At 47.7% G+C, this 24,643-nt stretch overlaps 1 protein-coding gene across 1 annotated transcript in view; it reads right to left on the bottom strand.

Moving 5' to 3' along the window:
- Nucleotides 1-8,261: 8,261 nt before the first annotated feature.
- Nucleotides 8,262-24,643, bottom strand: part of RNF11 (ring finger protein 11) — a 37,261-nt gene continuing 20,879 nt past the window's right edge. Inside the window, exons 2-3 of the mRNA XM_075616317.1 lie at nucleotides 11,945-12,114; nucleotides 8,262-10,657 (exon numbers count right to left, since the gene is read on the bottom strand). Of these exons, the coding sequence (XP_075472432.1) occupies nucleotides 10,489-10,657; nucleotides 11,945-12,114 (339 nt within the window). The 3' untranslated portion in view covers nucleotides 8,262-10,488. The remainder of the gene's footprint in view (nucleotides 10,658-11,944; nucleotides 12,115-24,643) is intronic.

The raw sequence follows: 24,643 nt of genomic DNA, 5'->3' as shown, positions 1-24,643 counted from the left end.
TTTCATCAATTGTGACATTTGTGGTAGATATGAGAGATGTTGTTATATATCCGAGTGTCTTCATGTTTTTTGCATCTCTACTGTAGATTCGTGTAATGGGACTGCACCTTTACTAGAGCACGGCGCAGGTGCGTGCAATGTTACAGGCACAGGTAGACCCGGCTAAGTGCTGCTAAGCAATAAGGCATGTTACCTGTAATGGGGCCATGAGGTAACTTTGCCCTTAGCACCACTTACAAAATGTGGCCCAAGGTGTCTTGCATAAGATGAGCAACCAACATAGAAGAAACGAGCGCCGTGGCACTCACGATCCTTTGGTAAAACGCGTGTTTATTTGGACAAAGATTTGACAGAGTGCAGGTTTGGAGTCAAACGCACGTCGGTGTGTTGGGCCGTCTTCCATGCTCCTGTAAGGGCAAAACTATGAGATGGATTTTTTTTTTTGGGGGGGGGGGGGGGGTTTGGTGGTCGGATTGGCGATTGTCACTGGAAGTGTTTTCTTATTCCCATGAAAAAAATAAAAAGCCTAATCTGGTTTGTACATTTGTCCGAATAAACACGCATTTCACTATTGGATTTTGAGGGCTGGTTCCTTCTTTGTTGGATGCTGATCTTTGATTGATGGCTGGGTTGCACCGGATCACAATTTACTGAAGAAGATCCACATGGGAGTGAACATCCTTTATATATCAGGTACACTTATTTTTATTGATGTGATTTTTGGCACGTGAAGAATGAACACATGTGGTGTTTGCAGTGTCATCTTCTCCTTTTTGAGTCTTGTATAAGACCACAAAAAAGCAGCGTGACCACCCACTTCAGAGATCATTGCCAGTCGGAACACTATGTTGTGCTGCTAGATCCCCTGACAGGAGCTTCCTAGACTCCAAATCTTTGATCTGTGCTGGTTTCCCACCGTTTGTTGTGTAAGCCTCTGGGACAGGCTGCACGAGACAGTGGCCGGACTGCAGGTGGTGTATGTGCAGGGTATTGAGGCTGCATGGGGAGTACAGGTGTGAAACCTCATAACACAACATGATCTTAAGGGACAATCCCTCCTAGGACCACGTGAACTAATTCCAGTAACAGAGAACAAAGGTAATGTCCCCAGCACTCTTGAGAATAAACTGAAAAAACACTGGAATATGCCAAAAAAATAGATTGTATTGTAATGGAAATGTACAATAAAGGATATATACACATACATAGGATATTGACACTGACCTAGGGAAAATCTATGTATGTGTATATATTTATATCCTTTATTGTACATTTCCATTACAATACAATCTATTTTTTTTGGCATATTCCAGTGTTTTTTCAGTTTATTCTCAAGAGTGCTGGGGACATTACCTTTGTTGTTTTATAGATTTGGGAGAGTTAAGGGTCCCTCCTATTGCTCCCATGCACCGATCATTATAGCACACTATATTCTACTTAGGAGTGCTGTCTGTAACACTGCACTTTTTGTATAATTCCAGTAACAGGTTTATGGGTGTCACCTGGGAGATAGATACTTTGTTTTACCCAAATCTGACATCTATTAGTATTTGTAATTTATTATTTACATTTGGGCTCTTTATTTACGTTTTACTCTCTAAGGCTAAGGCCCCGCTCCCTCAGTCAGCGCGCCCGCACTGCAGACAGGCGGGGCGCTGACAGACACAGACCGCGATATGCGGTCTGTAGGGAGCCGGGGCGGGAGTGGGAGGGAGGGTGGTGGGCTCTGATCGCGGTGCCATACACACACACACACACTTTAATAACCCGCAGCTCCTTCCCTGCTCCCCGCCCAAGGCGCCTCCCACCTAGCTCCTTCCCTCCCCTCCTCCCCATTGGCTGACTCGCGTTCCACGTGACGCGTCAACGCCGAAAATCACTAGATTCTTGCAGCATCGGCCGGCTGACGCGTCACAGTACGTAGTCAGCCCTGCCGGAAGGAGGCAGCGGGGGCAGGGACAATTCGGACAAGAGTCTGGTGGTTCGCGGCCGCGCGCCCCAGCGGGTTTGCAGCCTAAGAGTAAATAAAACACCCGATAGGACAAAACACTTCCCCATTCAAGCTGCCGTTTAAAATTTGTTTTTAAATATATATATATATATATATATATTTTTTATTTTTCCCCCATTCAATATATGCATCAATACAATCTGCACACGGACAAGTGATTAGCTAAGTTGCAGATCAATAAGTTCTCCTGTAATCGATCGCTTGCTCGGGTTATTTAATTCAGTTCTTGCACAGCATTGTGGGTAATGTAGTCCAGCAATATGACTAGGCAGTTACAAGATTCAATTGGTGCACTGCTAGAGAGGGCGGGGTTCAAGAGCAAGAGCCTATCAGAAGGGGAAGGGGCTGTCACTTTGGAAATGCTTCCTACATTAGAAACATTTAAAAAAAAAAAAAAACTTTAAGACATTTTTATTTTAAATGCTACAAGTATTTTCTCATAAAACTGATTTAAAAAAAAAAAAAGATATTGCTTGGTCTGCTGCTTTCAGAAGCCCCCAAGAAATTCTACAGGCTGGCTAACCGTAACACGCAAATAGCGGCATAAACGGATCAGCTCCCCATCCAATCAGACGCTCTGATTCACCAGCCCGTAAGAATCAGGAACGAGTAGTACATGTATGTTGTACGTTGATTTTAAAGATCCTTTGCCTGCTCAGACAGGGATTAACGTTGCCAAAGCAAATGTCCAGACACATGCTTTATAAGAAGCTTTTTAATTATTTGTATGAAACTAGAGTATGTTTCATAATGACAAATCTGTCTGTATTTTTGTATTTGTTCAAAGTAAAAAAACACTGTTCCTTTCGAATGAAAGAGACGAAGCAGTTGTGTGATGTTTAGATTTTGCATCATTGTGTGCGTGCCACATACAATGAAAGGCAGAAGATAAGGACAGCAATGTCCACTTTCCCCCCTCGCTGCCAGGTGGGCATACAACACATTGCAGAGAGAACTTTCAAGCAGGGACAATAGTGGCACCCACCTTGTGTGCATTATCATCAGGATGATTCTAGCTAGAGCTGAGCAAAGTGAATCGGAGCTGAGAAATACTGTTTGGAAAAATAAAGAAGTACCCCAGCTGGTATAGGAATGTGGGGAAGGGCAACCATGTATTATTGCACCTATTAGAAATCCCTCAGCCCATCAGAATACTCCATGTGCATGTGGAAAATAACATGGCTGGTACAATGCCTTCTAGATCATGGGTGGCCAACTCCAGTCCTCAAGGGCCACCAACAGGTCAGGTTTTCAGGCGATCCCTGCTTCAGCACAGGTGGCCCAATCAGACAGCCACCTGTGCTGAAGCAGGGATGCCCTGAAAACCTGACCTGTTGGTGGCCCTTGAGGACTAGTTGGTGATCCTCTTCCCCTACCCCCCCATTCTAGATGAATGCCTCAGGTCTGTACGATTGAAATAATACTTTGAATTGAAATAAATCCGCAGACAAGTCACAAACACGGTGTTGTCATTTTTAATACCTATTTACACAGGAGCCCATAAATAAAAGATACAGGTATTGCTTATATAATTTGTGCAAATATGAATAAAAACAGCGAGACACAATGGAGAGCGCGACAATAATTGTAAAATGCAGAACGTTGCAAAGGGACACAATGTCATTCTAATCTATATAGGATGCAACTGTGTTTGCAAAAAGAACTTCAAGTGGGTCGGCACCACTTAAAGTTTAAGAACACGGGTCTGCTGTAGCAATGTGTGAACTTTATCGATGTTCCCCCGGGGAATTTAAATGGCTGTCGAAGAGGCAGCCGCAACCAATCACGTTGCGGCTTGCTTTTTGCCAGTAGGACCCATGAGACTTGGCAGCAATTTTGATTTCCCTAGTGGGAGCAGAAACACGGGCACCAGGGGTCCTAGAAACTAAACATGGTCAGATTCAGCCCCAGAAACCCCCAATTCTGTTAAAAAAAAAATCAATGGCCTTTGCAGTCTGGATTTCAAATAAAATGATCCTGCATTTTAAAGCAATCTCGGGAAGCCAAATAATAATGAACTTCGTTTTACTGGCAGTCAACTTTAACCCTTCACGGACTGAGCATAAAAAAAAAAAAAAGGATTTACATGGTAGATGTCGAACTTTGGAAATAAGAAGTGCAAGTCCCTTCACTTCTGGAAGTGCGTGCAGTTGAGCTTTTAATTTTGGTATATGAAAACACATATATGGATAAAGAAAACATGATGTTAGCCACGCGGTTTATATCCTTTTAACATCCTGAATAATTTATAATATATAGTTACATGTACGACTGCTCATATCTTTAAAACATGCTTACATTGAAATGCACTGGGATTGCCAGTTAATAGTGTAAGGAAACCGCTAAAATGGGAAATATACACCGTCTCTTCACACCACGACAATCTGCAAGTGTAGGGCAGGACAGTGGGTCAGTTGCATAAAACCTGGTTTCCTTAATCGTCACTGTTATTTATAAATGCTGCAAATACTAAAGTCTAGAGCCGGCGACTGTAAACAGGTCAATAAATGCACTAACTAGCTAACGAAAGATGTTATGCAGCATGTAAATCGGGGGAGTCCCACTCCAGTCCGAGGGCTACCAACAGGTCAGGTTTTAAGGATATCCCCTCTTCAGCACAGATGGCTCAGTCAATATCCTGAAAACCTGACCTGTTGGTGGCCCTTGTGGACTGGAGTTGGCCACCTCTGGTGTAAAAAAGGGTATGCTCACAGGACTATGGAGAGCAGTCCATCAGGGAGAATGGCAAAATAACATCAAATAAAAGTAACAAAAAACATCCTGGTATGCATAGTATTAGAACATAAGTGTGTGTATGTTACCAGCTCCTAGAATAAAGAATACATTATTTACCCCTTTTTTCTAGAGAGGCCAACAGAGCATTGCAAGGCGATTACTGTATGTAACAGGTATAATACATTTCTTATATTAAAAAACAAACAAGAAACACCTTTAGTATCTGCATGTACACATTTGATTTACATATAGAAAAGGATGTCTTCAACTTCCCAGCTGCTTTTATTGGTTACATTTTAAAGACAGGGGCAGCAAACTCCAGACCTCAAGGGCCACCAACAGGTCAGGTTTTCAGGATAGCCCTGCTTCAGCACTGGTGGCTCAGTCTTCAACAGCCACCTGGTGCTGAAGCAGGGTTATCCTGAAAACCTGAGGGGATGGCCGTTGAGGGCGAGTCAGCCACCCCTTCTTTAAGAGATGCAGGAGAAAACGGGGCTTTCAGCCTTACCATGTATGCCCCATGTATTCCTTTACTTCATGCGAGTCAGGAACTGAGCCCACAGCTCTGCTTCGCAGACACTCATCGGAGGGGGAACACACCAAGGGTGAGGAGGTTGAAATAAGATACCCTGGTTTCAGTTGCTAAGAGCATAGAAAAGGAAAACCGCTTCGGCAGAGATCCCCTTTCTATGTCAGAATGGAATAGACGCTAAACGCTATTGCACACAAAAATGATGGGGATATCCTTATTTCATTCAGAATAAACCACGTGAAAACCTGCACATCTCACACAGGCTGCAGATGTGTTTTGAATCCCACTGGCACCAGTACCCTTTCTTCTTCATGCTGTTCTTTTATACAGCAACAAAATCAGTACCAGTCTTTTGTCCAATTGCAAGCCGACTCCTCATTGTATTAGAAGGAATGACACAATCAGCATGTGTGGGCTGAGTGTGGCCCAGGACACATTATTCTGCCATGTAGGGGGATGAAACAGAAGCACTTGCTACAGTGCATTTCAAATTATTGTCTTACTTCCATTAAAAACTTGATTTTTCCTTCGTCAATTATTGAATTTGTGTTGTTGATCCTCCGTGGTACACTGTTCCAACATCACTGAGCAATAGGATTAATTTTTCACTACCTGTTCATATGTATTAATGATTCCAGGAATTATAACCTGGCAGCAGTAAAGCAGACCATGTAATATGTATACGCAATGAAAGCCACACACTGGGTATAAACAGCTGGCTGTAGCAGCTCTGCATTCATGACAAAATACAATCCTTTTGATCAACTCTATAATTCCTAGCAAAGTATCAACACAATCTGTGGCCTGGACTAGGGGTGTCAGCATAGATCTATATTACAGATGGGCTGTAGTGTAAGGCAGGGGTGCTCAACCAGTCCCCCCCCCCTCTCCGACAGCCACCTGTGCTGAAGCTAGGAAAACCTGACCTGTTGGGTAGGGGTCTTGAGGACAGCAGTTGAGAGCCTCTGGTGTAAGGAATCCTCCACTTTTGGTTATATTGTAAAGCAGCGCCCCAAACTGGGGTTGGGGGTATTTTGGGTTAGTATTGTAATCCAAACTGAACACCCACGTTTCTGTCCTCTACTATGGTACCTTCATCAGGATGGAGCATAGCCATATGTTTTTATATGTATATACACTCAGACAGGAAGTGATGGGCCAGTAAGGCAGGGGAATTCTGGGGCTCAAACTTACTCCCTGGGTTGCTAGGCAACGGTGAGTAAATAACAGGAGGGTGATGTATTTTTGATAGATGAACATGCTACCAGTTTTTAATCTGCACAAACAGTGCCCATTTCTGTCCGGGTGAACGCCCACGCACGTTTCCAATATAACCATCATTTGTAATTTGCTCCTATTACCCCAACACTGTGCTCTGATTTAGCTCTTAGAGTGGAGCAGGTAACGGGCACGTTTATGGGGTGTGTAATTATTTTAGTTGTCTCAAAAGGGCAATTCAGACCACAAAAAATAAAATAAAATCAAACACATTGAAGTATTGAGCAGTGTGAGCTCAATGATTAAAAATAACCAACGAAAAAGCAATAGCCTGCATGTTCCAACCCCACCGCACAGGTGTAGGCCTCTTATTTCAGCCATCAGGGATCCGCCAGGGAGTAAAAAGGAAGTCCCATATTTGTTTAAAAATAAAAAAAGACGCCTATACAAATTTGGGGACAGACGATGGTCTATCAGGCTTCCCAACAGCTTCCCCAGGGGCCAAGTTAATGATCCACTGGCCGGTCCCAGGACACTTGTCCCCACTCTCACCCAGACAGTGTCTCTGGCCTCCATTATTAAAATGCATGTAAAAATATCCACCTCATGCGGATCTGTACCACTAAGATTACGGGAAGATGCCATTTCTAAGATGGCAAAGCCGTCACTTCATTTGGTTTAGGTTTAATATCACATTTAATGGAGACTAAAAATGAAAGTACAAATTGACAAACAAATGCCATACAATATTTAAGTATTGCATAAATGCCCCCGTCTCCATGGTGATGCCTAATTTGGGGGTGGGGTGTTAATCCTTCACAGAGCAGCATACAACTCACTACTGTACACAATGGGGGAGGGGGTGAGGAATGAAAGCAGCAATCCCCCATACCAAGATAGTATTTGTTATCCTTGAGGACTGGGGTTGGCCACCCCTGACAGAGTAGCTATGTCATGGGGTTTGGTATTCCAGGGGCCGCATCAAGCTAATTGCACGTTTTTTATAAGATCGCGTGCAGCGCTGGAAACGCGATCTAACAGGAAGAGGAACGGAGGACTCCCGTTGCGTCAGTGACGGAGCAATCACGAGTTATATAGAGAACTGGAACAGGTCCACACAACAGCGCTCAGAACGCACAGATGTACAGGGTACAAATTCCATGTATTTGATTGCTCACATTTTTCAATTGGGTCATTTAGAAACAATTCCATATTCTTTAAGTGTCCATGAATCATGAAAGGGTTAAACTCATATGAAGGAGAAACACACACACCCTAAAAAGAACACCATGGGGGGTGGTAATGTAGTCGCATGGAAATGGCAAACACCTCCACCTAAGGGTATCTGTGTGAAATCTCCCATAGTATGAGCATAAGTCCGTAAACAAGTGAGTGTGTGATCTGAGGGGGTATTACTCAGGACCTCCTTGATCATCACTGCTCCGAAATCCGCCTGCACTCTGCTTTCGCCAGGAACAATAGCGGAAGTCCTCCCATGGGGGAGGGATGACGCGGTGCACAGCAACAAAGGGATGGTAGACTGAACAATACCTTTTTTTCAATGCGATCCAGTCTACCATCCCTTTGTTGCTGTGCACCGCATCATCCCTCCCCATGGGAGGATTTCCACTACATGATCATGAGTACCTAGGGCACTCACAGGGTTAAAGGCATAGTTCCCCCAATACAACGTATCCATGTGAAGCCCTTAGAAGTAGGTTACCAACCTTGTTAGTTTTCCCCCCGCTAGCCGTTTAAAAAAAATTATTTTAGTTTCATTTTATTTAACAAAACAGGCCCAATTCCTGCAGTAAAGGGTGCACATGGAAACTCCTACGATGGATCTAGCCTCCCTTTTTCTGCTCCACCAGGCAGCACAGAACCGTTTTCCATGCAGATTACAAAAGCGCTCATCAGGAAAAAAAAAAAAAACCTGTCTTGTTATCTTCTCAATTTCTTAAGGGTTATTACAGATGTCAATAAGAGGGGCTTTGCAGAAATATTAACTTTGGCTCAAATTAACCTATCATAAGAATAAAATACAGTTAAAAACAAGCCAGGAAAAAAAAAAAAAACCAGACGAGAACAAAGTATAAGGAAGAATTCCTTAAAAATAAACATGGGGAACTGCATCGTGCAGTACCTCCTCCCACTCATACCTGGGCCCGCTCGACCTATTTTTTTTAAAACGTGTTCCTAGCCTTCTGTTGCCCGCTCTCCTTATCGATTCCCTCTCCTGCCTGCTATGAATTGTTAAGGGGTCAGATTAAAATCAGACAGGCCAGGTGATAACTATTTATTGGTACAACCCCTCTTCCATTTACATTTCCACTTTAAGTACAGCATTGGTCCAGTTGCTGAACCTGCCTGTATTAAAAATATGAAATATTTAGGATGAGAACCCCCCCCCCCCCCCCCAAATCTGAGGAGACCACACCCCAGACCATGGTTTTGGAATAAACCAAGAACATTCCATTCCTTTGCCAGGTCAGGTAAAGTCATTGTGAAGATTGCGTGCATATGGTTTGGGTATCCCTGAAAGCAGTGGGTGTCCCGTCTGGAGTTATAAATAGTCTGGTGGCATCTGCATTTTTAAACACATCCAAATCAGGGTTTTAAACTTCAGGAATACGCAGCTTTAATTTGGTACTGAGCTAGCAGAAGGGTTAATGAACATATAGTTTCCATTTAAACAAAACAAAAAAACACACACACACCTGTAGTGATAAACAAACAAAATGAGATAAAATTATGGTAAACCCAATCAGTGCCAGAGAAGGCAACACTGTGTTTTGTTGACCCATCTGGCACCAACGGGGTTAAAAACACAAGATATGCAACCTTTGTGTTCCTGCACTTTGAATACACAATTTTACAACAGTTCATGTTTTGCCAATAGATCACATTGAAACTCTGCTTGATTTGATCTGCAAACACAACGAAGCACTCTGACCACACGTTATACACAATATAGAGCCCGGCCGGCCACAACAATGTTCAGTTTAAGGACACCCAAGGCCATGAATTTCATTTCCAATGGAAAGCAAAATAATAAAAATAAAAAAAAGGTGCAAAGAAGCCCTCCGCTATAAGACGGGCCCAGAAACCCACTGCTCAGCAATGAGCAGCTGGTCTCTCTGGCAGGGAAGGTGTTAACACTACTTTTGTGCCAGTTTTCTAAAATGTCGCTTTTAACCTCTCCAGAGGCTGCAGTTCTCTGCTCTGCAATTCCCCAAATTCCTTCTGCACTGAGGAGCTTTGACCCAAAAGTCAGCGCGTCTGGGAGAGACGAGGGGCGAATGGTTTCGCTTAGGAAGGAGAAAGTCTAATCTTCCGCAGACATCACATTATCAACTGGTCCATCGTCATGTACTGGAAAAGCAAGACAGACCGCAAACCGTGTGCTTTTAGCAGCAGCTCCGGTCCTGAATCGCCACGTGGAGGGAAAAAATAAAAAAAATAAGAGAACATGCTACAGGTTACAGTAGTGCCGAGTATAATCTTCCAATCCCTTCTCCATGAAGAAATTTCCCCCAGCGATGCTCGTTTCTCCATCCTACAACTATAGGCACGGACCCCTACCCATCCACCAAACAGACACCACTACCCAAGAGATGGGGGAGGTGGTGTCTGTAGGTTAGAGAGATCATCAACACAGCAGTCCTGGTAGTGAGGCCTTTTATCCACAGGTCACTCTCCTTGAATAGTAGAAATGTACACTGCACCATGTCTAATTTCGAAGGGTTAATGGCTGGGTTTCCCCCGTGAACATCATTTGCTGCTTTTTACTCTGGGTCAAAAGTTCCTATGTTTCCTTCCAAGTTAAAATATTCGGTTTATTTTCTAGATTGCCAGATAAGGAGGTACTAGGATCTTTGTGCATTGTCCTAATCCCCAATCTGTGGCTCTTTGGGCTCAGAGACAAAGGGAACGGAACCCTTAGAACCCATGGATTTTGCGAGGTGCCGAGGCGGGACCCCTGTGGGCCCGGTTAAGTCTCGTATGATGAGAGCAGCGCTGCATCCACTGGCTCCATGCAGGAAGGACAAGTGAAGGACCTCATTAGCCAGTCATCTATACAATCCATATGGTAAATGTGCATGCAGGGCAGGAATCGTATGGGGTCACCGTAAACAAAGTCCATCATACAGATCACGCACCTGGAGACAGAGCAAAGGGTTATTTCACGCTGTATACAAGGTTTGCTGTAACTTGCAGTCTCTGCCCCTCAGTGTTTTGGAAACAGAGGGGAGATTGCAAAATGTTTTGGGTAGGGACACGTCTATAAAACAATGTGCAGTAATGGGTACATACGGGGTGCTCAACTCCAGTCCTCACGCCCCCCGCAGGATATCCCAGCTTCAGCACAGGTGGCTCAATCAAAGACTGAGCCACCTGTGCTGAAGCCAACATATCCTGAAACCTGACATGTTGGTGGGGCTTGATGACTGGATTTGGGCACCTCTGGAGTACACAACGATAATATGTAGAAAGGAGCCAAGCCCACCAATCATCAGAAAAAAAAGAAAAAGGTAATTTAATGACTAGAGTCCACGGATGCAACTTTTGACTCTTTAGTAATTAAAATACCTTTTTGCCATATTTTGATTTTTTCTGATCTTTGGTGAGCTTGGCTTTTTCCTACATATTGCTTTGCCTTGACCAGGTTTTCCTGCCTTTAGCACCCTGCTCTATTGTTTTTTGCATAGACCCCTGCGTTTAGGGGCATCCCAAGTTGCTTCACCTGATTCTCCCCTCCTATTACACACACAAAGGTAAGCCAGGCCTTGGGTTAAAGGCACTGAAGCAGGAGAATGTTAAATGTTGGGTGTACAGGTTATTTAACTCAGGGGTGCGCAAACTTCTCCCTGCCTGCTCGGCTCCGGCGTCAAATGACGCTGTGAGGGTCATGTGTCATGGCAACACGACGTAACATGACCCTGCGGCGTCATTTGACACGTCGCTGGAAAGTTAAGGTTACAAAGGCCTTGTGCGATCCCCAGCTTTTAATTTAAAAGTCTTCGGGAAAGCGAGGGGCCTCTAACCGCCGCGGCCTCCCACCGCCCCCCCGAAAATCTCACGCCCCCCAGACTTAAGTAATGAATGTGAACAGCAGAGATAAGGACTAATTATCTAAAAGATACAGAACCACACGGCATCAAACTGAGCTAAACAACAAACACACCTCCATTTGACTTGGAGCAACCCCTACTGAATGACACCCTTCTCCCCCTCAAAATGAAGCGCAAAACATACACTCCCAACACAGAACGAAACATGCAAACCCACACCGACACAATCCTCCCCCTGTCACACTGTCTATATTGAGAGAAGGGGTGGGGAGAGCCCTGTATCGGGTCGCCTTGCTCCTAACCACTCAATTTCCTCCCCCTTGTCCACAATGTCCCACCCCTGCTGGAAGGTGAGCAGCATCTGTAATAACTCACTCCCGGATCTTTTTCTCTGACCCGTCTCTTCCAGGATCATACACTCCTTTCGGCAGGTGCTGTATGAGGCCAATTCTCTGCGCTATTCTGATCTGTTCCTCTTCAGTCAACTGCGTTGCTAGTCGGGTCTGACTCGGGGTCGGGTGGTACACGGGCACTGGCGCCTGTTCCTAAATGAAAGGCACAGAAAAAGATATGATTAGAATGAAAGATCTGTGCACCCAGAAATCACAGGGAGGATTTGAAATTGATGTGGGTCGCACTTCCAGCCATTATACATCAACAAACTATATATTCATTTTCTCTCTGCTGGTCTCGACAGACAGGAGTGAAGGAGACTGAGGCAACGAGGAGAGATTAATATTGCTTTATCATGGTTATAGGAACAGCCAGAGTGAGGCCCATATTTTAAAATAAATACACACTGGTGCAGCTAAAATAAACACCCAGAACATGTATTCTAAAAGTATGGAGAATACAAGCGAGTATTATATTTTGAACAAAACCGGAATTGTTGCGTCTTTTGAGCATTCTAAGTCATTTGAAACCCTTAAAAACTGGCAATGTGCATCACCAGCACCGCAACATGATGCATACAGGTAAGATACCCATCCCCAGCACTGCACAGTAACATGATGGACACAGGTAAGATACCCATCCCCAGCACCGCACAGTAACATGATGGATACAGGTAAGATACCCATCACCAGCACCGCACAGTAACATGATGGATACAGGTAAGATACCCATCACCAGCACCGCACAGTAACATGATGGACACAGGTAAGATACCCATCCCCAGCACTGCACAGTAACATGATGGACACAGGTAAGATACCCATCATCAGCACCGCACAGTAACATGATGGACACAGGTAAGATACCCATCACAAGCACCGCACAGTAACATGATGGACACAGGTAAGATACCCATCACCAGCACCGCACAGTAACATGATGGACACAGGTAAGATACCCATCCCCAGCACCGCACAGTAACAAGGACACAGGTAAGATACCCATCCCCAGCACCGCACAGTAACATGATGGATACAGGTAAGATACCCATCACCAGCACCGCACAGTAACAAGGACACAGGTAAGATACCCATCCCCAGCACTGCACAGTAACATGATGGACACAGGTAAGATACCCATCCCCAGCACTGCACAGTAACATGATGGACACAGGTAAGATACCCATCACCAGCACTGCACAGTAACATGATGGACACAGGTAAGATACCCATCCCCAGCACTGCACAGTAACATGATGGACACAGGTAAGATACCCATCCCCAGCACCGCACAGTAACATGAACACAGGTAAGATACCCATCCCCAGCACTGCACAGTAGCATGATGGACACAGGTAAGATACCCATCCCCAGCACCGCACAGTAACATGGACACAGGTAAGATACCCATCCCCAGCACCGCACAGTAACATGATGGATACAGGTAAGATACCCATCCCCAGCACTGCACAGTAACATGATGGACACAGGTAAGATACCCATCCCCAGCACCGCACAGTAACATGATGGACACAGGTAAGATACCCATCCCCAGCACCGCACAGTAACATGATGGATACAGGTAAGATACCCATCCCCAGCACTGCACAGTAACATGGACACAGGTAAGATACCCATCCCCAGCACCGCACAGTAACATGATGGACACAGGTAAGATACCCATCATCAGCACCGCACAGTAACATGGACACAGGTAAGATACCCATCCCCAGCGCCGCACAGTAACATGGACACAGGTAAGATACCCATCCCCAGCACCGCACAGTAACATGATGGACACAGGTAAGATACCCATCCCCAGCACCGCACAGTAACATGATGGACACAGGTAAGATACCCATCACCAGCACCGCACAGTAACATGGACACAGGTAAGATACCCATCCCCAGCACCGCACAGTAACATGATGGATACAGGTAAGATACCCATCCCCAGCACCGTAACATGATGGACACAGGTAAGATACCCATCCCCAGCACCGCACAGTAACATGATGGACACAGGTAAGATACCCATCACCAGCACCGCACAGTAACATGATGGACACAGGTAAGATACCCATCACCAGCACCGCACAGTAACATGATGGACACAGGTAAGATACCCATCACCAGCGCCGCACAGTAACATGATGGACACAGGTAAGATACCCATCACCAGCACTGCACAGTAACATGGACACAGGTAAGATACCCATCACCAGCACCGCACAGTAACATGATGGACACAGGTAAGATACCCATCACCAGCACCACACAGTAACATGATGGACACAGGTAAGATACCCATCACCAGCACCGCACAGTAACATGGACACAGGTAAGATACCCATCCCCAGCACCGCACAGTAACATGGACACAGGTAAGATACCCATCCCCAGCACCGCACAGTAACATGGACACAGGTAAGATACCCATCCCCAGCACCGCACAGTAACATGGACACAGGTAAGATACCCATCCCCAGCACCGCACAGTAACATGGACACAGGTATGATACCCATCCCCAGCACCGCACAGTAACATGATGGACACAGGTAAGATACCCATCACCAGCACCGCACAGTAACATGATGGACACAGGTAAGATACCCATCACCAGCACCGCACAGTAACATGATGGACACAGGTAAGATACCCATCACCAGCGCCGCACAGTAACATGATGGACACAGGTAAGATACCCATCACCAGCACCGCACAGTAACATGGACACAGGTAAGATACCCATCCCCAGCACCGCACAGTAACATGGACACAGGTAAGATACCCATCACCAGCACCGCACAGTAACATGATGGACACAGGTAAGATACCCATCACCAGCACTGCACAGTAACATGGACACAGGTAAGATACCAATCACCAGCACCGCACAGTAACATGATGGACACAGGTAAGATACCCATCACCAGCACCGCACAGTAACATGATGGACACAGGTAAGATACCCATCCCCAGCACCGCACAGTAACATGGACACAGGTAAGATACCCATCCCCAGCACCGCACAGTAACATGGACACAGGTAAGATACCCATCCCCAGCACCGCACAGTAACATGGACACAGGTATGATACCCATCCCCAGCACCGCACAGTAACATGGACACAGGTAAGATACCCATCCCCAGCACCGCACAGTAACATGATGGATACAGGTAAGATACCCATCCCCAGCACTGCACAGTAACATGGACACAGGTAAGATACCCATCACCAGCACCGCACAGTAACATGGACACAGGTAAGATACCCATCCCCAGCACCGCACAGTAACATGGACACAGGTATGATACCCATCCCCAGCACCGCACAGTAACATGATGGACACAGGTATGATACCCATCCCCAGCACCGCACAGTAACATGATGGACACAGGTAAGATACCCATCCCCAGCACCGCACAGAAACATGGACACAGGTAAGATACCCATCACCAGCACCGCACAGTAACATGATGGACACAGGTAAGATACCCATCCCCAGCACCGCACAGTAACATGATGGACACAGGTAAGATACCCATCCCCAGCACCGCACAGTAAGATGGACACAGGTAAGATACCCATCACCAGCACCACACAGTAACATGATGGACACAGGTAAGATACCCATCCCCAGCACTGCACAGTAACATGGACACAGGTAAGATACCCATCCCCAGCACCGCACAGTAACATGATGGACACAGGTAAGATACCCATCATCAGCACCGCACAGTAACATGGACACAGGTAAGATACCCATCCCCAGCGCCGCACAGTAACATGGACACAGGTAAGATACCCATCCCCAGCACCGCACAGTAACATGATGGACACAGGTAAGATACCCATCCCCAGCACCGCACAGTAACATGATGGACACAGGTAAGATACCCATCACCAGCACCGCACAGTAACATGGACACAGGTAAGATACCCATCCCCAGCACCGCACAGTAACATGATGGATACAGGTAAGATACCCATCCCCAGCACCGTAACATGATGGACACAGGTAAGATACCCATCCCCAGCACCGCACAGTAACATGATGGACACAGGTAAGATACCCATCACCAGCACCGCACAGTAACATGATGGACACAGGTAAGATACCCATCACCAGCACCGCACAGTAACATGATGGACACAGGTAAGATACCCATCACCAGCGCCGCACAGTAACATGATGGACACAGGTAAGATACCCATCACCAGCACTGCACAGTAACATGGACACAGGTAAGATACCCATCACCAGCACCGCACAGTAACATGATGGACACAGGTAAGATACCCATCACCAGCACCACACAGTAACATGATGGACACAGGTAAGATACCCATCACCAGCACCGCACAGTAACATGGACACAGGTAAGATACCCATCCCCAGCACCGCACAGTAACATGGACACAGGTAAGATACCCATCCCCAGCACCGCACAGTAACATGGACACAGGTAAGATACCCATCCCCAGCACCGCACAGTAACATGGACACAGGTAAGATACCCATCCCCAGCACCGCACAGTAACATGGACACAGGTATGATACCCATCCCCAGCACCGCACAGTAACATGATGGACACAGGTAAGATACCCATCACCAGCACCGCACAGTAACATGATGGACACAGGTAAGATACCCATCACCAGCACCGCACAGTAACATGATGGACACAGGTAAGATACCCATCACCAGCGCCGCACAGTAACATGATGGACACAGGTAAGATACCCATCACCAGCACCGCACAGTAACATGGACACAGGTAAGATACCCATCCCCAGCACCGCACAGTAACATGGACACAGGTAAGATACCCATCACCAGCACCGCACAGTAACATGATGGACACAGGTAAGATACCCATCACCAGCACTGCACAGTAACATGGACACAGGTAAGATACCAATCACCAGCACCGCACAGTAACATGATGGACACAGGTAAGATACCCATCACCAGCACCGCACAGTAACATGATGGACACAGGTAAGATACCCATCCCCAGCACCGCACAGTAACATGGACACAGGTAAGATACCCATCCCCAGCACCGCACAGTAACATGGACACAGGTAAGATACCCATCCCCAGCACCGCACAGTAACATGGACACAGGTATGATACCCATCCCCAGCACCGCACAGTAACATGGACACAGGTAAGATACCCATCCCCAGCACCGCACAGTAACATGATGGATACAGGTAAGATACCCATCCCCAGCACTGCACAGTAACATGGACACAGGTAAGATACCCATCACCAGCACCGCACAGTAACATGGACACAGGTAAGATACCCATCCCCAGCACCGCACAGTAACATGGACACAGGTAAGATACCCATCCCCAGCACCGCACAGTAACATGGACACAGGTAAGATACCCATCCCCAGCACCGCACAGTAACATGGACACAGGTATGATACCCATCCCCAGCACCGCACAGTAACATGATGGACACAGGTAAGATACCCATCACCAGCACCGCACAGTAACATGATGGACACAGGTAAGATACCCATCACCAGCACCGCACAGTAACATGATGGACACAGGTAAGATACCCATCACCAGCGCCGCACAGTAACATGATGGACACAGGTAAGATACCCATCACCAGCACCGCACAGTAACATGGACACAGGTAAGATACCCATCCCCAGCACCGCACAGTAACATGGACACAGGTAAGATACCCATCACCAGCACCGCACAGTAACATGATGGACACAGGTAAGATACCCATCACCAGCACTGCACAGTAACATGGACACAGGTAAGATACCAATCACCAGCACCGCACAGTAACATGATGGACACAGGTAAGATACCCATCACCAGCACCGCACAGTAACATGATGGACACAGGTAAGATACCCATCCCCAGCACCGCACAGTAACATGGACACAGGTAAGATACCCATCCCCAGCACCGCACAGTAACATGGACACAGGTAAGATACCCATCCCCAGCACCGCACAGTAACATGGACACAGGTATGATACCCATCCCCAGCACCGCACAGTAACATGGACACAGGTAAGATACCCATCCCCAGCACCGCACAGTAACATGATGGATACAGGTAAGATACCCATCCCCAGCACTGCACAGTAACATGGACACAGGTAAGATACCCATCACCAGCACCGCACAGTAACATGGACACAGGTAAGATACCCATCCCCAGCACCGCACAGTAACATGGACACAGGTATGATACCCATCCCCAGCACCGCACAGTAACATGATGGACACAGGTATGATACCCATCCCCAGCACCGCACAGTAACATGATGGACACAGGTAAGATACCCATCCCCAGCACCGCACAGAAACATGGACACAGGTAAGATACCCATCACCAGCACCGCACAGTAACATGATGGACACAGGTAAGATACCCATCCCCAGCACCGCACAGTAACATGATGGACACAGGTAAGATACCCATCCCCAGCACCGCACAGTAAGATGGACACAGGTAAGATACCCATCACCAGCACCACACAGTAACATGATGGACACAGGTAAGATACCCATCCCCAGCACTGCACAGTAACATGGACACAGGTAAGATACCCATCCCCAGCACCGCACAGTAACATGGACACAGGTAAGATACCCATCCCCAGCACCGCACAGTAACATGGACACAGGTATGATACCCATCCCCAGCACCGCACAGTAACATGGACACAGGTAAGATACCCATCCCCAGCACCGCACAGTAACATGATGGATACAGGTAAGATACCCATCCCCAGCACTGCACAGTAACATGGACACAGGTAAGATACCCATCACCAGCACCGCACAGTAACATGGACACAGGTAAGATACCCATCCCCAGCACCGCACAGTAACATGGACACAGGTATGATACCCATCCCCAGCACCGCACAGTAACATGATGGACACAGGTATGATACCCATCCCCAGCACCGCACAGTAACATGATGGACACAGGTAAGATACCCATCCCCAGCACCGCACAGAAACATGGACACAGGTAAGATACCCATCACCAGCACCGCACAGTAACATGATGGACACAGGTAAGATACCCATCCCCAGCACCGCACAGTAAGATGGACACAGGTAAGATACCCATCACCAGCACCACACAGTAACATGATGGACACAGGTAAGATACCCATCCCCAGCACTGCACAGTAACATGGACACAGGTAAGATACCCATCCCCAGCACCGCACAGTAACATGATGGACACAGGTAAGATACCCATCATCAGCACCGCACAGTAACATGGACACAGGTAAGATACCCATCCCCAGCGCCGCACAGTAACATGGACACAGGTAAGATACCCATCCCCAGCACCGCACAGTAACATGATGGACACAGGTAAGATACCCATCCCCAGCACCGCACAGTAACATGATGGACACAGGTAAGATACCCATCACCAGCACCGCACAGTAACATGGACACAGGTAAGATACCCATCCCCAGCACCGCACAGTAACATGATGGATACAGGTAAGATACCCATCCCCAGCACCGTAACATGATGGACACAGGTAAGATACCCATCCCCAGCACCGCACAGTAACATGATGGACACAGGTAAGATACCCATCACCAGCACCGCACAGTAACATGATGGACACAGGTAAGATACCCATCACCAGCACCGCACAGTAACATGATGGACACAGGTAAGATACCCATCACCAGCGCCGCACAGTAACATGATGGACACAGGTAAGATACCCATCACCAGCACTGCACAGTAACATGGACACAGGTAAGATACCCATCACCAGCACCGCACAGTAACATGATGGACACAGGTAAGATACCCATCACCAGCACCACACAGTAACATGATGGACACAGGTAAGATACCCATCACCAGCACCGCACAGTAACATGGACACAGGTAAGATACCCATCCCCAGCACCGCACAGTAACATGGACACAGGTAAGATACCCATCCCCAGCACCGCACAGTAACATGGACACAGGTAAGATACCCATCCCCAGCACCGCACAGTAACATGGACACAGGTAAGATACCCATCCCCAGCACCGCACAGTAACATGGACACAGGTATGATACCCATCCCCAGCACCGCACAGTAACATGATGGACACAGGTAAGATACCCATCACCAGCACCGCACAGTAACATGATGGACACAGGTAAGATACCCATCACCAGCACCGCACAGTAACATGATGGACACAGGTAAGATACCCATCACCAGCGCCGCACAGTAACATGATGGACACAGGTAAGATACCCATCACCAGCACCGCACAGTAACATGGACACAGGTAAGATACCCATCCCCAGCACCGCACAGTAACATGGACACAGGTAAGATACCCATCCCCAGCACCGCACAGTAACATGATGGATACAGGTAAGATACCCATCCCCAGCACTGCACAGTAACATGGACACAGGTAAGATACCCATCACCAGCACCGCACAGTAACATGGACACAGGTAAGATACCCATCCCCAGCACCGCACAGTAACATGGACACAGGTATGATACCCATCCCCAGCACCGCACAGTAACATGATGGACACAGGTATGATACCCATCCCCAGCACCGCACAGTAACATGATGGACACAGGTAAGATACCCATCCCCAGCACCGCACAGAAACATGGACACAGGTAAGATACCCATCACCAGCACCGCACAGTAACATGATGGACACAGGTAAGATACCCATCCCCAGCACCGCACAGTAACATGATGGACACAGGTAAGATACCCATCCCCAGCACCGCACAGTAAGATGGACACAGGTAAGATACCCATCACCAGCACCACACAGTAACATGATGGACACAGGTAAGATACCCATCCCCAGCACCGCACAGTAACATGATGGACACAGGTAAGATACCCATCCCCAGCACCGCACAGTAACATGATGGATACAGGTAAGATACCCATCCCCAGCACTGCACAGTAACATGATGGACACAGGTAAGATACCCATCCCCAGCACCGCACAGTAACATGATGGATACAGGTAAGATACCCATCCCCAGCACCGCACAGTAACATGATGGATACAGGTAAGATACCCATCCCCAGCACCGCACAGTAACATGATGGATACAGGTAAGATACCCATCCCCAGCACTGCACAGTAACATGGACACAGGTAAGATACCCATCCCCAGCACCGCACAGTAACATGATGGACACAGGTAAGATACCCATCATCAGCACCGCACAGTAACATGGACACAGGTAAGATACCCATCACCAGCGCCGCACAGTAACATGGACACAGGTAAGATACCCATCACCAGCACCGCACAGTAACATGATGGACACAGGTAAGATACCCATCACCAGCGCCGCACAGTAACATGGACACAGGTAAGATACCCATCACCAGCACCGCACAGTAACATGATGGACACAGGTAAGATACCCATCATCAGCACCGCACAGTAACATGAACACAGGTAAGATACCCATCACCAGCGCCGCACAGTAACATGGACACAGGTAAGATACCCATCACCAGCACCGCACAGTAACATGATGGACACAGGTAAGATACCCATCACCAGCACTGCACAGTAACATGGACACAGGTAAGATACCCATCACCAGCACCGCACAGTAACATGATGGACACAGGTAAGATACCCATCACCAGCACCGCACAGTAACATGATGGACACAGGTAAGATACCCATCCCCAGCACCGCACAGTAACATGGACACAGGTAAGATACCCATCCCCAGCACCGCACAGTAACATGGACACAGGTAAGATACCCATCCCCAGCACCGCACAGTAACATGGACACAGGTATGATACCCATCCCCAGCACCGCACAGTAACATGGACACAGGTAAGATACCCATCCCCAGCACCGCACAGTAACATGGACACAGGTAAGATACCCATCACCAGCACCGCACAGTAACATGGACACAGGTAAGATACCCATCCCCAGCACCGCACAGTAACATGGACACAGGTATGATACCCATCCCCAGCACCGCACAGTAACATGATGGACACAGGTATGATACCCATCCCCAGCACCGCACAGTAACATGATGGACACAGGTAAGATACCCATCCCCAGCACCGCACAGAAACATGGACACAGGTAAGATACCCATCCCCAGCACCGCACAGTAACATGATGGACACAGGTAAGATATCCATCCCCAGCACCGCACAGTAAGATGGACACAGGTAAGATACCCATCACCAGCACCGCACAGCAACATGATGGACACAGGTAAGATACCCATCCCCAGCACCGCACAGTAAGATGGACACAGGTAAGATACCCATCACCAGCACCACACAGTAACATGATGGACACAGGTAAGATACCCATCCCCAGCACCGCACAGTAACATGATGGATACAGGTAAGATACCCATCCCCAGCACTGCACAGTAACATGATGGACACAGGTAAGATACCCATCCCCAGCACCGCACAGTAACATGATGGATACAGGTAAGATACCCATCCCCAGCACCGCACAGTAACATGGACACAGGTAAGATACCCATCCCCAGCACCGCACAGTAACATGGACACAGGTAAGATACCCATCCCCAGCACCGCACAGTAACATGGACACAGGTATGATACCCATCCCCAGCACCGCACAGTAACATGGACACAGGTAAGATACCCATCCCCAGCACCGCACAGTAACATGATGGACACAGGTAAGATACCCATCCCCAGCACCGCACAGTAAGATGGACACAGGTAAGATACCCATCACCAGCACCACACAGTAACATGATGGACACAGGTAAGATACCCATCCCCAGCACCGCACAGTAACATGGACACAGGTAAGATACCCATCCCCAGCACCGCACAGTAACATGATGGACACAGGTAAGATACCCATCATCAGCACCGCACAGTAACATGGACACAGGTAAGATACCCATCCCCAGCACCGCACAGTAACATGATGGACACAGGTAAGATACCCATCATCAGCACCGCACAGTAACATGGACACAGGTAAGATACCCATCACCAGCGCCGCACAGTAACATGGACACAGGTAAGATACCCATCACCAGCACCGCACAGTAACATGATGGACACAGGTAAGATACCCATCACCAGCGCCGCACAGTAACATGGACACAGGTAAGATACCCATCACCAGCACCGCACAGTAACATGATGGACACAGGTAAGATACCCATCATCAGCACCGCACAGTAACATGAACACAGGTAAGATACCCATCACCAGCGCCGCACAGTAACATGGACACAGGTAAGATACCCATCACCAGCACCGCACAGTAACATGATGGACACAGGTAAGATACCCATCACCAGCACTGCACAGTAACATGGACACAGGTAAGATACCCATCACCAGCACCGCACAGTAACATGATGGACACAGGTAAGATACCCATCACCAGCACCGCACAGTAACATGATGGACACAGGTAAGATACCCATCCCCAGCACCGCACAGTAACATGGACACAGGTAAGATACCCATCCCCAGCACCGCACAGTAACATGGACACAGGTAAGATACCCATCCCCAGCACCGCACAGTAACATGGACACAGGTATGATACCCATCCCCAGCACCGCACAGTAACATGGACACAGGTAAGATACCCATCCCCAGCACCGCACAGTAACATGATGGATACAGGTAAGATACCCATCCCCAGCACTGCACAGTAACATGGACACAGGTAAGATACCCATCCCCAGCACCGCACAGTAACATGGACACAGGTAAGATACCCATCCCCAGCACCGCACAGTAACATGGACACAGGTATGATACCCATCCCCAGCACCGCACAGTAACATGATGGACACAGGTATGATACCCATCCCCAGCACCGCACAGTAACATGATGGACACAGGTAAGATACCCATCCCCAGCACCGCACAGAAACATGGACACAGGTAAGATACCCATCCCCAGCACCGCACAGTAACATGATGGACACAGGTAAGATATCCATCCCCAGCACCGCACAGTAAGATGGACACAGGTAAGATACCCATCACCAGCACCGCACAGCAACATGATGGACACAGGTAAGATACCCATCCCCAGCACCGCACAGTAAGATGGACACAGGTAAGATACCCATCACCAGCACCACACAGTAACATGATGGACACAGGTAAGATACCCATCCCCAGCACCGCACAGTAACATGATGGATACAGGTAAGATACCCATCCCCAGCACTGCACAGTAACATGATGGACACAGGTAAGATACCCATCCCCAGCACCGCACAGTAACATGATGGATACAGGTAAGATACCCATCCCCAGCACCGCACAGTAACATGATGGATACAGGTAAGATACCCATCCCCAGCACCGCACAGTAACATGATGGACACAGGTAAGATACCCATCATCAGCACCGCACAGTAACATGGACACAGGTAAGATACCCATCACCAGCGCCGCACAGTAACATGGACACAGGTAAGATACCCATCACCAGCACCGCACAGTAACATGATGGACACAGGTAAGATACCCATCACCAGCGCCGCACAGTAACATGGACACAGGTAAGATACCCATCACCAGCACCGCACAGTAACATGATGGACACAGGTAAGATACCCATCATCAGCACCGCACAGTAACATG

Source organism: Ascaphus truei, chromosome 10 (assembly GCF_040206685.1).
Source record: "Ascaphus truei isolate aAscTru1 chromosome 10, aAscTru1.hap1, whole genome shotgun sequence".
Classification (NCBI taxonomy): Eukaryota; Metazoa; Chordata; class Amphibia; order Anura; family Ascaphidae; genus Ascaphus; species Ascaphus truei.
The sequence above is the reverse complement of the archived record's forward strand: the minus strand, read 5'-3'. Positions and strand labels throughout refer to the sequence as shown.